Raw genomic sequence first — 14,383 nt, forward strand, 5'->3', positions numbered from 1 at the left:
AAAGTAACAGCGCAGAGGGAAAACCCCACAAATATTAATATGTTCATGAATTTAGAAAAATCCGGGTTTAGGACAATGCCTTTTGTCAAAACAGAGACTTCCCCTAGATATTATGGCCTTGATGGCTAACCTAGAATAAATCACTGTTTCATGTGCCTGTTAAATAATTGTTATATACAAGAACTGCTAGATCATGCAGTTTCCAGCATCATATATTGGTCAACTTCATCATATTGTTAAGTGATGAGCAGGGAGCGTGTCTGAAGAGCAGGGAATGGGCTGAAATGGCAAAGTATACTAGTACCCACCCCTCGCCCAAAATAATACCATGGCAAATTTTCATGAAATGCAATGAACTGGAGAGAAGTATTTGTCATCATGAACAACCAAATAAAATTTGAGAAATTCTTAACTAGCAAAATAAAAACCCTCCAAACTTGGCTGCTGTAGGAAGGACTTTGTGATAAAGTGATGGTGAACCATAAATTAGGAGCCCCTTGTATAACTTCATTCATGTCTGGCACTGATTTCTTGCTTACTTTAATAAAGATGCTTACAGATTCTCGGCACTTCTCTTTGAGGGAATGGACAGATCATTTCCCAGTGCAGTTCATTAAACAAAGTATGCTGCCCAACATAGACACTTTAACAGTAGTGAGCAGCAAGGCATGTGTGATGTTTTTAAAACAGGTGGACCCAAGGATTTTATGAAAGAAGATGTTTAGTGGGACCACAGAGTACATAGTCCCTAGGGGACTTAAGGACCTTCTACTCTTGTTTCCAGAGCAAGAGAGGTATTAATACAAGTAACTTCTTATTCTGAGTTGCAACCATGTTGACTCTACCCTGGATTTGTCTGTAGCTGCTACCATTATGTGCTATCCTATTTAAACAATCTGACAAGCACAAAAAGTCATTAAAAAAATTAACTTTATTGATAATCTTTACAAAACAGTGTAGTGGTCTCATTCTTTTTTCTTTCTGGCACTTGCACTCGCCACTGCTCGATTCAGGGTTATGAAGTTTATGATCAACAAACATGCATTGACAACATACGTTGAAATACACACAAGGCATGTGTCATGCAGGATAAAGAATAAAATATAACCAAGATAAACTGAGCCTGCACAGGATGAGACAGCAAACATGAAATTAATCCAGGCAGCAACTTTGCTTTTGGACAAACCTGAAATGTTAATCAAACAGTTCAATCATTCAATATTAAGCATAATTAAGATTGAGTTAACATCTCATTATCATATTATTACACTTTATGACGCACAAAAGGAGTGGTCTTAGAACATCATCAATCAGTAATGTCATTGTTGTTGATATACTATTTCCAACCAGAAACCAACAATAATTTTTTACAGGTGTGAAGATTAAGGTAACTGATGACTTAAAACTTAATTACAGCCCCGCTATGAACACAATAGACCATTTCCGAGTTGCCTTCTGCCTCTGTATTAAAACGAGTCTATGTGCAAAACCATGGCGTATGAAAATGCATTTGGCCTATGAGTCCATTTTCATGTAAATCAAACTCATTTTCATATGAAAGGTTAAATTGCAAGAAGACTTGTTCTGAAACAGAGGCAGATCATAACTCAGAAATTACCTATTGCCTTGTGATTAGGTATACAAGCATGATTCACAGATTTCAGGAAGATATCAACAGGACTTACAGATGTAAATATGATTATCCTGCAAGGGAGAAATTTGTAATGTATATAAATCATTATTCCTACCTAGTAAAACAATCAAAGAGTAAAAAATGATTCCAAAAATACTGTTGGGCACATTGAGAGGTGAATCTTTACCCATAACTGGTTCAACCAAGCCAAAACCAGTTCCATACCTGGTGGAAAGAATGCATCATTATGGTATTAAAAATAAAGATAGTAAAAAGTGGTTTAATCTATACTTCCTATGTGCTTTAAATTTATTGACTGTTGCATGGATATAGCCTAATCAACACTCGATCGACACTCCACTGATACTTGGTCAACACTTGATCAACATTTTGGTCAGCAGTTGGTCAAGAGTCGACTAATTTTGGCAGAAATACTATCGAGTGTCGATCAATACACATGATTCGATTGACACTCTGCCAACTATCGACCAACTTCCAATTGACTGTTGATTGAGTGTCCATTGAGATGTCGCTAGAGTGTCAATTTAGTGTTGACCAAGTGTTGATCGACACTCAACCATAGATGCCTTTAGTACACATGATCCAGAAAATATAGGCACAGATACTGTTAACTACCTACTTTGACGTAAACACTTTTGAACAGCTCATGTGCTCACTGATGTCACAAAGAGCTTTGTAGTCCTTATTGTGCATCTTTGAGAACTCGACATGAAGGGCATAAGCTGATAATGTGATGCCAATGACACAGAGCAAAAAACGGCTTACACCAATGCACTCCACCATGACTAACAGTTCAGATGTACTACCCTGCAAGAGTTCAATGCAAAAATGAATTTAGAACTTCCTTAGACTTGCATAACTGGCAGTTTGTTGTGAAATAGTATAGTAGAAGCTGCAAACATTTGCCAGTACTATGCCCTGTGACACAGGATATACAAACAAAAGTTTCACAAAATGTAAGTCTTTCTACAAACTCTCTAAATTATGGGGAAGTATTAATTTTTTTCATATTCAACATAACCAACTAAGATTGGTAATGTTCCCATTTTGAAGATGTTCTATATCATGAAACTGACATAAAGTTTTAAACTGATTACAGTGTCTGACAAAAATATCAGCTCAAAGTCACACACATTGTTGTTTTGTTGCTAAGTAACCACTTAAATGGCAACCGCAAGCTCAAACAACCCTTTTGACAGTTTTGATCTGAAACAGTCCTGCTAGACTTCCCCAAGGATGACTCTTCTATGGAGCCCCAGGGTTTCGGGAGTTTTGGTCTGAAATAGGGTTACCATGGTGACAGGTTTTCCTTTCTTGGATTAAAATTCTACATGAAGGTCAATAAGTACACACAAATTATACTGACTAGGCTAGGGGTACAGAAATCGTGATGATTATATAGTTTAGCTTACACTGAAACACACTGTTTCAGTGTGAACCAACAGCAATGCACATCCCTAAATGGCTAACCACATAATGTTATATGAAAGCCACTCCTCCTCCTTACATAACACCTTATCTCCTGTCATATTTTTTTCGGCTCAATACCCTAAAAGGTATCACAAAAGCTCCCACTGTGGACCTTTTTAGGCTGAACACCCTAAGGGATACGAAAACTGCGTTCTTAACCCCTAAAAGGTACGACGAACACCCCTGTCATTTTTATATGGGAGTCCCCCCCATCCCCCCCCCCCCCCCTTCTCCGGGGTCTGAGTATCCCACAACCCGTTCATTTTTGGCCTACGTATCCCGTATCCCGTTAATTCCAATTGCAAAAATTAATGATTTTCCCACTCGATATCCCGTTTTATCTGATCTAAATATTCCATTGATTTTCCCCCAAAATATCCTGAAAACAAAGGTTGCACGATAACAAAGGTGGCCGTTCACCCGTTACATTGATCGACGCTTACAAAAACTCCGCGGATTTCAATTATTTACATCAGATGACTTGCACTATAAGTACTAACCTGAATAATATCTCAAATGATTTAATTTGCGTGCAGCTCAACGCTTAGAACCAACGTAAAATCTGGCATACAGATCACATGTGAGGCCAGATTTACAAAAGCGGCGTGGTTACCAATGTGATTGCCTGGTTACTAGGCACCGTGTCAAATAATGAACAACAACTACAGGAGGTTGAACGTTTCGCGCGGTTTTTGAGATTTTCCAAAAACCTTTGTCAATTTTTTTTCAACTCCTGGCTTGTGTCGTGTAGCTTTTGTTGTACGATGTCTGAGCAGGAGGATCAGAATACAGAGCGGGCCGTTGATCGTCCTCCCAAGCGAAAACTGTTAAGAAAACGGCAAAATCGTGACGACATCTTTTCGTACAAAGGACAAATACCGTTGTCATTTAGAACGAAGCAAGTTAAGGTGGATACGGACAGCTCCGATTCGGATAATGACGACGCTTTTCAGCGAGTGCACTCGGAAGATAACATGAAAAGCGAATCCCCTAAAGCAAGGGACAGTGATAGCGATCGAGACGAAGATGACATGTAAGTTTTCAATGCAAGACGGTGCAAATTAACCATGTTTTTAACTTAACCTAAGATGACAGAATTCTAATTTTGTGGCATACCAATATAAGCAAGCTTTTATTTCTTAATCCGTTAATTCAGGAAGCTTATTAAAGCTATTTAAATTTTCTGATCGATGTTACCTTCAACATAGCAAAGCAACGTTATTTTGTCATTGTCACTTGTCATTTGTTATTCTTTATTACCCTTTTCGTATTTTCATATTTTAGTGACTAACAGTTTTGACAATTTTTTTGTAAGAACATCCCCTTTGTTTAATGTTAATGTTTTGTTCCAGAAAATAACCATAGCCCTCCCACAAAGGGTGTTTGGTTTGAACCCCATCCCCTCCCCCCACCTTATCCTGCTGGAAATTCCAGTTTTGGCTCTTACATTCCTTTAAAAATCTTGGCTTTTAAGACCCCTCCTCTTTGGAATTTCCAATGTGCAGTTTCAGAAAATATCCATACTTGGAGACCCCCCACAGAAGGGATTGGAATTTCCTGGGGGTATGGATATTTTATGGAACTACACAGAAACCTTCCTGGAGGTGGGTATGAATATTTTCTTGAACCGCACATACATTATCGTGCCTTGTCATTCAATAAGACAAAGAAAAAGTCAATATTAGTTGAATTATACCGTAACATATCCACTGGGTTTTATGATTAGATAAATCATGTGGAATATCACCTGAAACACAAATCCATCAGCTTTGTTGGCTAAGATCAGGTGGTACATGTATACCAGATCAAGGAGGACACTACATTGTTTTTGTTTTTTTGTTCCATGAATTTTCAAGGAATCACATGCTAAGTTTATAGCTACTCAGAGGATATCTGTCATGTAGAGATGACTGAGAACAAGGGCTTCCTGACCATTTTGGGCATGACAATTTATCGGAATGGTAGATCTCTCAAGCTTTGCCTGTTGGTCATGAGACTTGCACAATAAGTTCAGTCTTACAGTCGAAACAAGTCTTCAGGTGAAATCATTCATATGGACATGTGTTTCCCCTGCATTTTCATGCAAATCAAACCCATTTTCATATGAAAGGTTTTGCAGGAAGACTCGTTTTCAAACAGAGGCACAAGGTAACTTGGAAATGGCCTGTTGTAGCTGTTGATTTTAAAGGAGTGCAAAGAACAATGTGAGACTTACTAGGTAAGAATGACAAGGTGCCTTGTGTTGTGTGACAATCTGAGATGTAAGCAGGAGTGGTCACTCTTATCTCCAAGGAACACCTTCATTTTCAGATCTTCTAATTTGAGACATACATTACAATCATCCTTAAATCTTTGAAAGAGGAGGTCATCCACTAATTGCTTTTTGGCTTAAGGCTTCCCAATTTTGTTAATTGTTTGTGCGAGCATGATTACAGACCCATTTGATGCCGACCTAATCAGCTGACAGTGTTACTTTTGTTCATTGTTGTCATTAGTTTGATCACAAGTGACAAGTCTTTGGAAGAAATTGACAGCTCCACAAGTGACATCAGAGAGACAAGTTTTACTAGATCACCATCACCGCCACCACCATGCCCAGAACTTTCCACAGCTACACTTATCAGGATTAACCAACGCCAAGCAAACAATAGAAAGCGAAGGTTTGTGAAATAAAAATCCAGTTAGTGCTTCAAAGTTCAAAACAGGACACACTTTCACATATGATAAAGGTTGAATTTATAACAGAGGTTAAAAATTGACAAAAATGTTAGGGACAAGTGGGCATTCAATCCAGCCAATAACTAGCTTATAACTCTACCCACTACTGTCCTAGTAGCATGTAGCCATAGAAACACCGGACTCTTGATGTTTTAAAAGGGTTAAGAATGCTTTCCATTACGAGATAAATCACTATCAAGTAAATAAGTGTTAACAAAACACACTTCTCTGTGTTTTTTTAGTTGACAGTAATGTATTATCACACATCAAATGCCTGAGCCCAGGCATAATAAGCAATGGCAGCTAGAGGCCACTTCCCTCGGGAAGACTGTACCTCTTGAGTACATGTCAACGTGTAAATGTTTTTAACTATGAAACATACTGCACCTGTGTTGATTTTAAACTTTTTTTTTTAATTTCATTTTTAATTTAACAAATACATTATATGTTGGTTTTTTCATTGCTTATCTGATTGAAGACCAAGATACTCTAGGAGGTGTAGGCATCAAAAAAGTAACATAATAAATTGCTTGTGTATCTGTTTGGTCATCAATGAGTAGAGAAGGTTAGAAAGCCAACATTACATGTAAGTTGTTAAATCTAGCCATTTCAATAGTGGAAACAAAAATACCTACTGTCCAATAATAATTTGCATTTTTACAGAGAACTTGACAATGTGTTGGATGCACTGAAAAAGTCGGCCGATAACAGCTGGTCCTCGCCTGACAGTGTCCTACAGGGCAGTGTGATTAATCTTGATGACAGTTATGGTCTTCCAAGTCCATCTGAGCGGAATGTTGTGGTAAAGGTTCGAACAAGGTCAGGAATAAGAAGATTCACTATGAAGGCTGTAAGTATCATGGTGCATTTTACGCAAAGCTTCTCATTGTGTATGATCCCCTAGTGTACATTGTCTGTACATGTTTGTAATCTTGATGATGATGGCCATCCTTGTTCTTCACTAATCGAAGTACAATCTTTATCTTCACAGGCAGAATCATTTGGAAAGATCATATCACAGCTTGCAGCACAGGAAGGTGTGACGGAGGACAAGATCATGTTAAGCCTTTCAGATATCAACATCCTGGGCTATGATACACCTATTTCTATTCATCTCAGTGTGGCCGATATCATTGGTGAGTTCCCACATGGCAAGCAGCTCGATGTAAAACAGGATCAACTTGCTTGATCAACACTGGGCCCCTCTTACCCTTACTGGACGGGCATAGAGGCATTAGAGAGGGGTCCAGGTTCTCTGGCCATTCCCACCATTTTGTAGTGCCATGATTGTCTACTGGTTTTAAGCACTGGTTTTTACCAGGCACATGTGTTAATGACCTGTGGAACTAGCAGTGTCTATTTTTTAATGCTGATCATGTTTCATTGCTCACAAAACATGATGCTCTATACTCAACTAACTTAAAAATTCAGGGGTCGTACCTAAGCTGGAGACAAGATCTACAAGTCACATAGTGGGATGAAAATTTGCAAAATGCAGCCAAAGACAGCAAAGTAGCGTGGTTAAAAAGAATTCAGCCACTTTACCTAATAGTACTAGAGCTTTGTCTTGGCCTGAAGGGTTGTTCAAAAGCTTATTGGTTAAATACCTCCCTTGATCGCATCCGTCCTGTATAAAAGTACAAACCAACTTTCTACTAGTTTGTATAGTGTGATCGTCTGGGTGAGGGTAGCTCTGAAAACAACTATATATTGGTGACTGACGTTTTGACAACCTGAGTGGAAGTCATCTTCTGAGTGAAGTGAATAGTATTTATCAGTCAGTGGTGTTACAAAACAGTCTGGTCCTTTGAAAGTGATCGGTCAGTTTAGCCATGATGGTATCGGCTGAAAGACTTATGTAAAGTTTGTCATTGGTCAGTTCTAGTAACTTTTGATCCATCTATTGTCAGTCAACTTACTACTGTGTGTAAAAGCCAAAGAATGCAGTGGTCAAATAAGAACAAACTAACCTCTCCCTTGAATACAACTGTGCATGAAATGACTGTTTCTTTTCTCTAGAATGTTTGGTTCTGGATGCGCCAGTGGCAGACAGAGAAGAAGAGGATGAAGAAAACACAATTGAAATAAAAGTTCAGGGAAATGATCCTGACTCTAAGAAAACATTTAAAGTAACAAAGGTAATTATTGAAATTAATAATTCTTAGAACAATATTCTAAGCACTGGCAGTGTGCAAAGAAAGTCAGGTAATGTCCTGTAGCCTGGCGCTTGTGGATTTTGTGACCAGGTTAGCTGATTCTGTCCTTCACTTGCCCAAAGGAAAAGTGAAGTGTTTTGGGGTGAAATTTGAGAAAAGTAAAATTTCAGAATAATGTGAAAATATCAAATAAAGGAATGGACTATATGACTTTTGTTGAATGATTTTGACAAAAATAATATCCTGCAAGCAATCTTGCTCCAGAAAAGAATTTATGCACACAACCAGTTCCAAAAAAAAAAAATGTGCATGATCAGTGAGCCAAAAAGCATGTTACATGGAGAAAAACACATTGTTCATATACACGTCCTAGTGCATGAAAGGGTTAAAAAAAATGTGCCTGTACCAAATTACCCACACCCCCTCCCTCGAAAGTCTATGGTCCACCCTTTATTGTCTTATCTTACATTTGTAGTAATTAAAAAATTGTGCTGGTGGGGAAATTTTTTTTGGGGGGGGGGGGGGGGGGGGGCTTGCACATTCCAGTTACACCTTGCTCAAAGAACAAGCTGGAAAACTGAATTTCTTTGCACCCTGCTGAGGATAGTCCTTCAGTGAAAACCAGTGAAATCAAGTCGTTTCTGTTAAACACTGTTACATGTATGTGTTACAATTTGGTTTGATTTCATTTCATTACGGTCTCTAGCCCAATGGTCTTGATTTGTCCCTGATTAGTTTGAAAGCATGAATGGTCTATTCTAAGTGGTTAATTACAGTACTTCTGATAGTAAATAGACCCAAGTAGGGCAGAATTTCTTTGTCATTTGTAGCACATTGTCGCATTACATATTGAACAGCAAAGTCCTGTTCAGTCAGTTATGTATGTAATGAAGTACTCTGCTTTCTCATTTCAGACCGACCCGTTAGAGAAACTAATGGCAGCCTATTGCGAATTTAGAAACCTTCCACGCTCACGACTCAAGTTTTTGTTTGATGGAGACGAGCTGAAAGGAGGTGAAACGCCAGAGCAGTTAGATATGGAGAATGAAGATGTTATAGATGTCAGAATAAAGTAGTTTGTGAGAACATCAACTAGTGTAGGAAGAAATTCTGCGGGAAGAATGCAGCTTGTCACAAACTGAGATGTTTTGAACAATTGGTGACAGTGTTTAATGAGTTTGGATCATTTTTCTGGTGGGATTTCGGAATGTGGTTTGTGTTTACAACCATTCTGTCTGTGCCTCACTTGAACAGTGTTTGGTAAATGACCTATGAATGGATGGCAAAAGTGATCATTCTGATCCCAGGCTCCGAAAGCACCCAACATAACCACTTACAATCTGCTTAAAATCAGAAGAAACAAGTTTACGCCGAAGGTTTTCTGTGATGCATGTGCCTACTTCGCTTTTGTTGCTCGCGTTGAAAGACTTGTAATGACGGATTACTTCTGTCGTCACATAACAATAATATGATGAAGCGTACTTAATCATCTTCAGGTTAACTACGGAAACCAAGTCTAGAAAGCTCTGCTGGCAGAGCGCAAGAACATTGCAGTTTTAACGCTAATACGCGCCCTTTCTTGCCACTTGGTCCTTGGTCCTTGAGACGGTTAAAGATTTCATTGTGAAGAATGAAGTTTTAGACTGTATGGTCTGTTTTTGGTGCTTTCGTCTAGTTAGTTTCGGACCTCGTAAAAACTAGACACTTGTGCCGTCATAAGCGCTGTTTTGTGAAGTTAGAATTTGCGTCCCCAAGAAAGTGCTCAGTCACTCTCGATTCTCAGTCGGTGTAGCAGTGTTTGTAAATATTCTTAGAGTTATTGACAATGTCATGAGAATAAAATCTGGACTTAATTCAACTATCTCATGTCCTCAGCATTTTGTTGTTTGCTTTTGCTGTACGTCGGTGTAGATTTTGCAGGAGAAAAAGCCCTCCCCCTCAGTCCTCCGAGTGGTACACCGCTCTTCCAGTTTACGTGTGTAAGAAGTAAGGCTTTATTGGATAAAAAACAGAGAAAGATTGGTACAAGCTTTAACCCCAAAGGGTTATAAGAAAGGCTTTCTCTCCCCAGACCCCCATTTCATTTTGATTTTTATCAATGTGAGATCCGTTTACATTTATGGTTTACTGCTCAGAAGAATGGATAGTGGATTCTGATAGATCTCATCATTGGTACATGTAATTTGATTAGAAAAATTCGTGCGTTGAATATCACATGTGTTCTGGAAAATAAATCAGGGCACTGGAACAAATCACTAGCGCACATTAATTAAATTCACACTTTAATTTTATCCAAGAAACAATATATTCACCTGGCGATTAAAGCTCTGGCTCTCTTGCTTTACTGGCAGACCTACTTTTCTTTTTAGAAATTTGCCTTTCACCAAACGGATGACAAAATAAATTTAAATTAGGAGTAAATTTTAAAATATTTTTAAAAGAGCTCGAGAATATTTAGGTTCAACAGGGAATTTTTTTTTCAGAATAATCAAACTCCTCTAGATATTGCCTTTCTGTCATTAGATACTTAGATATTTAGGCTAGCGATACAAACGAACTGTCAAAACAGCAGGTTTTTTCTGGTGTCAAGAAATGCGACAAGTTGATTTTTTCCTACAATAAACCTTGCCAATGAGACCTGTTTGGAAGAGATATCGGGACAAGCAGAGTTATCGACAATCATGTTAGTTAACTGCCTTGTTTTCTTCGCCATATTTTTCTTTCCCGGGCTCAATTGTGAGCCTCAAACACTTCTTCTAATATCTCTGGACGGATTCCGGTGGGATTTCGCTGGAAAAGCTCATACACCATACTTGGAATTTCTCAAGAAAACTGGCGTCACTGTTCCATATGTCCGATCCGTCTTCCCAACAGTCACAATGCCAGGACACTACAGCATTGTAACGGGCCTCTACCCCGAAAGCCACGGCATTATAAGTAACACCATGTACGATCCGGTCCTCAAAGCCCGATTTGGTGCCGCTCAAACGGATCCACGATGGTGGAATGGTGTGGAACCAATATGGGTGACAAACCAAAAGCAAAAGGGAAAAAGTGGTGTCTTATACTGGCCTGGGTACAACATTAAAATTAAAGGCATGTATCCGAAATATAGGGAATATTCGCCTTCTCCCAATGTTGACCAGTTTAACAAAACAGGTAAAGTTATGAGCTTTGAGAAACGTGCTAAGAAAGTAATTGACTGGTTAACAGCTAAAAACCCGCCCAATTTTGTTGCTGTTTATTTCGAAGAGCCAGACAAAACATGCCACCACGCGGGATGGCGTGACTTGCCCGAAGCTATTCAACGAGTCGACAAAACTGTTGGTTTGTTTGTGGAAGGATTAAAACGACACGAGCTTCTCGACAAAGTAAACATAATGATCACAGCAGATCATGGCATGGCTAACACCTCTTGCAACAAAGTGATTGACCTTGATAAATATGTCGACCCAGAGAATTACGATTTCTGGGATTCCTGGTTTAACATGTTGTTGGCGCCGAAAGCTGGAAAGATGGAGGATGTTTATAAACGCCTTAAAAACATATGTCACCTACACGTTTATCACAAAAATGAAGTTCCCGAATATTTGCACTTCAGGAGCAGCCCACGTATTTCGCCGCTTGTGGTCTTCCCTTCAGAGGGCTGGGTTTTAAGTTCCAAAAAAGGCAGGCGCGTACCAATGCCAAAAAATGGTCAATGGAAAAAACTCTCGCACGGCTTTAGTTGCAAGTGCAAGTCGATGTCCACTGCATTCATTGCGCGCGGGCCTGCGTTCAAAGAGAACTTTGAGGGAAAACCTTTTGGATCCGTTAGTCTTTACCCATTGATGTGTAAAATATTAGGAATTCAGCCTCTGCCGAACAACGGTAGTTTAGTTGCAACAGCAGACTTGTTAGCACCATGATGTGGCCATGTGATGAGGGGCTGAGTGACGGCTTTAGATCGAGTCAAGTTTTTACAATAACTCTAATTTCTTGCGCGCTGATTGGCTCATTTTTATAATCAATAAGAGAACAGACGGATAAATTTTACTGCGGAACCACGAGCCGCATTCCACAGCCATTTTGACAATGTTATGACGCAATTTGTCATCAATAAGAGGACAGACGCATAAAACACTGGCGTCAATTTAACAATTGACCGACCATGACAACCATGACGACAGCACGTCCAGCCTCCGAGGGTCTGGATCGGGTGCGTCAGCTGATAGCTGAGCCTGTGAGTCCAGGCAGGCTCTCAGTTGTCGCGCACGGTTTGGCCTTGTACCGCAGGGCATGAAAGCCTTTCCGCTGGCTAGCTGATAGCTGACAATTAGTGTTCGCTTCTTTGGGAAAATCCAATAATGGATTCTTAAATCCGTAAACGGATTCATTTTCGTTTCTTTACTCAACAGGTGATTCCATTATTACTAGGATCATGGTGCGTCAAAGAAACCAAAGAACCCTTGCCCAGAGAGGATTCTTCGGTTTCTTTGACGCATTATGATCCTAGTGATCTTGGATTGATCTGTTCAGTAAAGAAACCAAAAATCCGCTTTTTCCCAAAGAAACGCACCCTTAGTCAATATTTTAACTATTAGCTGTACTCCACAAACTGAGGACTGCAAAATTTACGGCTAACTCAATGTGGGCTGAAATGTTATCTGATAGCTAAGAAATTGTCGGTCATGCAGTCTTTATTTCCGTTCTACACTTCCACTTTCGAGCTATCTGATATAAGAGTTAATTGAGCGTCCTGCATAGGTTTGACGGCCTGCAGGATCAGAGTAAAAATGCGAAATGACAGAATTTGAAATTCTTATGGCGGGATGTGGGGTTAAGAAAAAAAAAGCAACAGAAAATTACAGGTTACGGACCTTACACGGAGAATTGACTGAAACTCTAACTAGCCGGGATTGGGCATTCTGAGTGTGGCGGAATGGCGGGGTTGAGCCAAACATAGTGGCGGGGTGTACCCTCTACATTCAGCTTTTTACTCTCCTCGAGCAAACCCGTCAATTTTCCTGTGAAATCGCGTAACTGAATGAAATTACTCTTTTCATAAAAACTAGACGATGTAAGAGCGTTTACTCGGGCCTCGTAACGCAATATTAAGTTGTACTTTACAAGTAAGCTTACTGAACACAGTAAAAACAAATAAAAGAATCAGGATATTTCAACAAGAGTTACGCTTAGATATTTATTATTCAAGTTGCTTCGTTGAGTATCCTCTTGATCCAATTGCTGGTAGTTTGCTTTATCTTCGAAGTTCTGCTTACGACGCTTCTTCTTTTTCTTCTTTTTCTTTTTTTCAACATCTAATGTGTTCATCTCAGCAGCATAGTTTGTTTCTAATTCAGTAGTCATAGGTTTCTGTCAGTGTTTTCGTAGTTTGAAGTCGTACATGGCTCATTTGTTATCTCTTGCTACTTTGCTTATTTCGCAGGCTTTCAAGCAATATATTTCGTGGACCGACCCGTGCCGAAAGCGATCGACATCTTTGTATGCGAGATGAACGTATAAGGCGTGATTGTTTCCAAGACTTTCTTCAGAAAACACGAAGAGCGAGCATACGATAAATCAAGCTGTCACATTCTCGTCCCCAGTTTCCACGGTCTACGCTAGGAACGCCTAAGACCATGCTCCCCTTTTGGCGGCTAAGAACGGCTCACATTTTATGACTCGGGCTTTCCTACGGAAGCCCGAGTAAAAAACATTAATTGTTTAGGAAAAGTTACAATAAGCAATAACCAAAGCTTTTTGAACTGGAAATAGTGATTCTGACGGTAAACTCTCACAAAGATCTTTTCTTTTAACTTCAAGCCACAACAGAAAGGTTATTATTTAAAAAAAAAAAAAACTGTTTACCAATGCTGTAAGACAATGTTGAGCAATATAAGCCAACCTTTTCGTGACCCTTTCTTAGTCTCCTTCGCATGTAATAGGCGCCAAAAGCAAAAATAGATCCGCACTGCGTACATGTGTGCTTACGGGTTTTTCCAGCATACGAGTTATATCACTGGTTTTTGGCTTTCCTTTTTACAACAGCAGTCGTTTTTGTTTATTGTTTAAAAATTAGGAAAACTTTTTAAACTTCTCGTTGCCTAGTTCAAACCGAGAAAGGTTGCCCGATATGTTTTTCCTGTCACCCGAAGACAAAATTAAAGGAGACCTATGGTCAAACTCATGGATTAAGTAATCTAGAGATGAAACATGTTGACAAACTTGTAATTATTGGTGTATTTTTGAGGACTGTTAAAACAAGCGGGCTTCGTACCACGTAAGGTTGCACTTATCTCAGAAAGCATAGGCTTTTTTTTGTTGGATTTTGTTGCCCGTTACAAAATTGCAGCTGAACATGGAGTGGTAAAGGCTAAGGGTTCTTGGGTCACACAAGACACTC

General features: G+C 39.3%; 3 protein-coding genes across 3 annotated transcripts; 2 read left to right on the forward strand and 1 right to left on the reverse strand.

Moving 5' to 3' along the window:
- Positions 1-913: 913 nt before the first annotated feature.
- On the reverse strand, positions 914-3,735 carry LOC110051912 (vitamin K epoxide reductase complex subunit 1-like protein 1). Its single transcript, XM_020758003.2, has 4 exons — positions 3,625-3,735; positions 2,274-2,461; positions 1,749-1,858; positions 914-1,186 (listed from the first exon to the last, which is right to left on the reverse strand). Exons 2-4 carry the CDS (start codon positions 2,435-2,437, stop codon positions 966-968), a joined length of 495 nt encoding a protein of 164 aa, XP_020613662.1. The 5' UTR covers positions 2,438-2,461; positions 3,625-3,735; the 3' UTR covers positions 914-965.
- A 37-nt stretch (positions 3,736-3,772) lies between these two features.
- LOC110051910 (uncharacterized) lies at positions 3,773-9,859 on the forward strand. Its single transcript, XM_020757997.2, has 6 exons — positions 3,773-4,157; positions 5,620-5,784; positions 6,506-6,692; positions 6,834-6,978; positions 7,862-7,980; positions 8,913-9,859. The coding sequence occupies exons 1-6, from the start codon at positions 3,889-3,891 to the stop codon at positions 9,072-9,074; spliced, it is 1,047 nt and encodes a 348-aa protein (XP_020613656.2). The 5' UTR covers positions 3,773-3,888; the 3' UTR covers positions 9,075-9,859.
- Positions 9,860-10,607: 748 nt separating this feature from the next.
- Positions 10,608-13,221, forward strand: LOC110051987 (ectonucleotide pyrophosphatase/phosphodiesterase family member 5-like). Its single transcript, XM_089280533.1, has one exon. It carries the CDS (start codon positions 10,680-10,682, stop codon positions 11,904-11,906), a length of 1,227 nt encoding a protein of 408 aa, XP_089136659.1. The 5' UTR covers positions 10,608-10,679; the 3' UTR covers positions 11,907-13,221.
- Positions 13,222-14,383: the final 1,162 nt, after the last annotated feature.

Source organism: Orbicella faveolata, unplaced genomic scaffold (genome assembly GCF_042242905.1).
Source record: "Orbicella faveolata isolate gen_17 unplaced genomic scaffold, um_ofav_v1 contig_47, whole genome shotgun sequence".
Lineage (NCBI taxonomy): Eukaryota > Metazoa > Cnidaria > Anthozoa > Scleractinia > Merulinidae > Orbicella > Orbicella faveolata.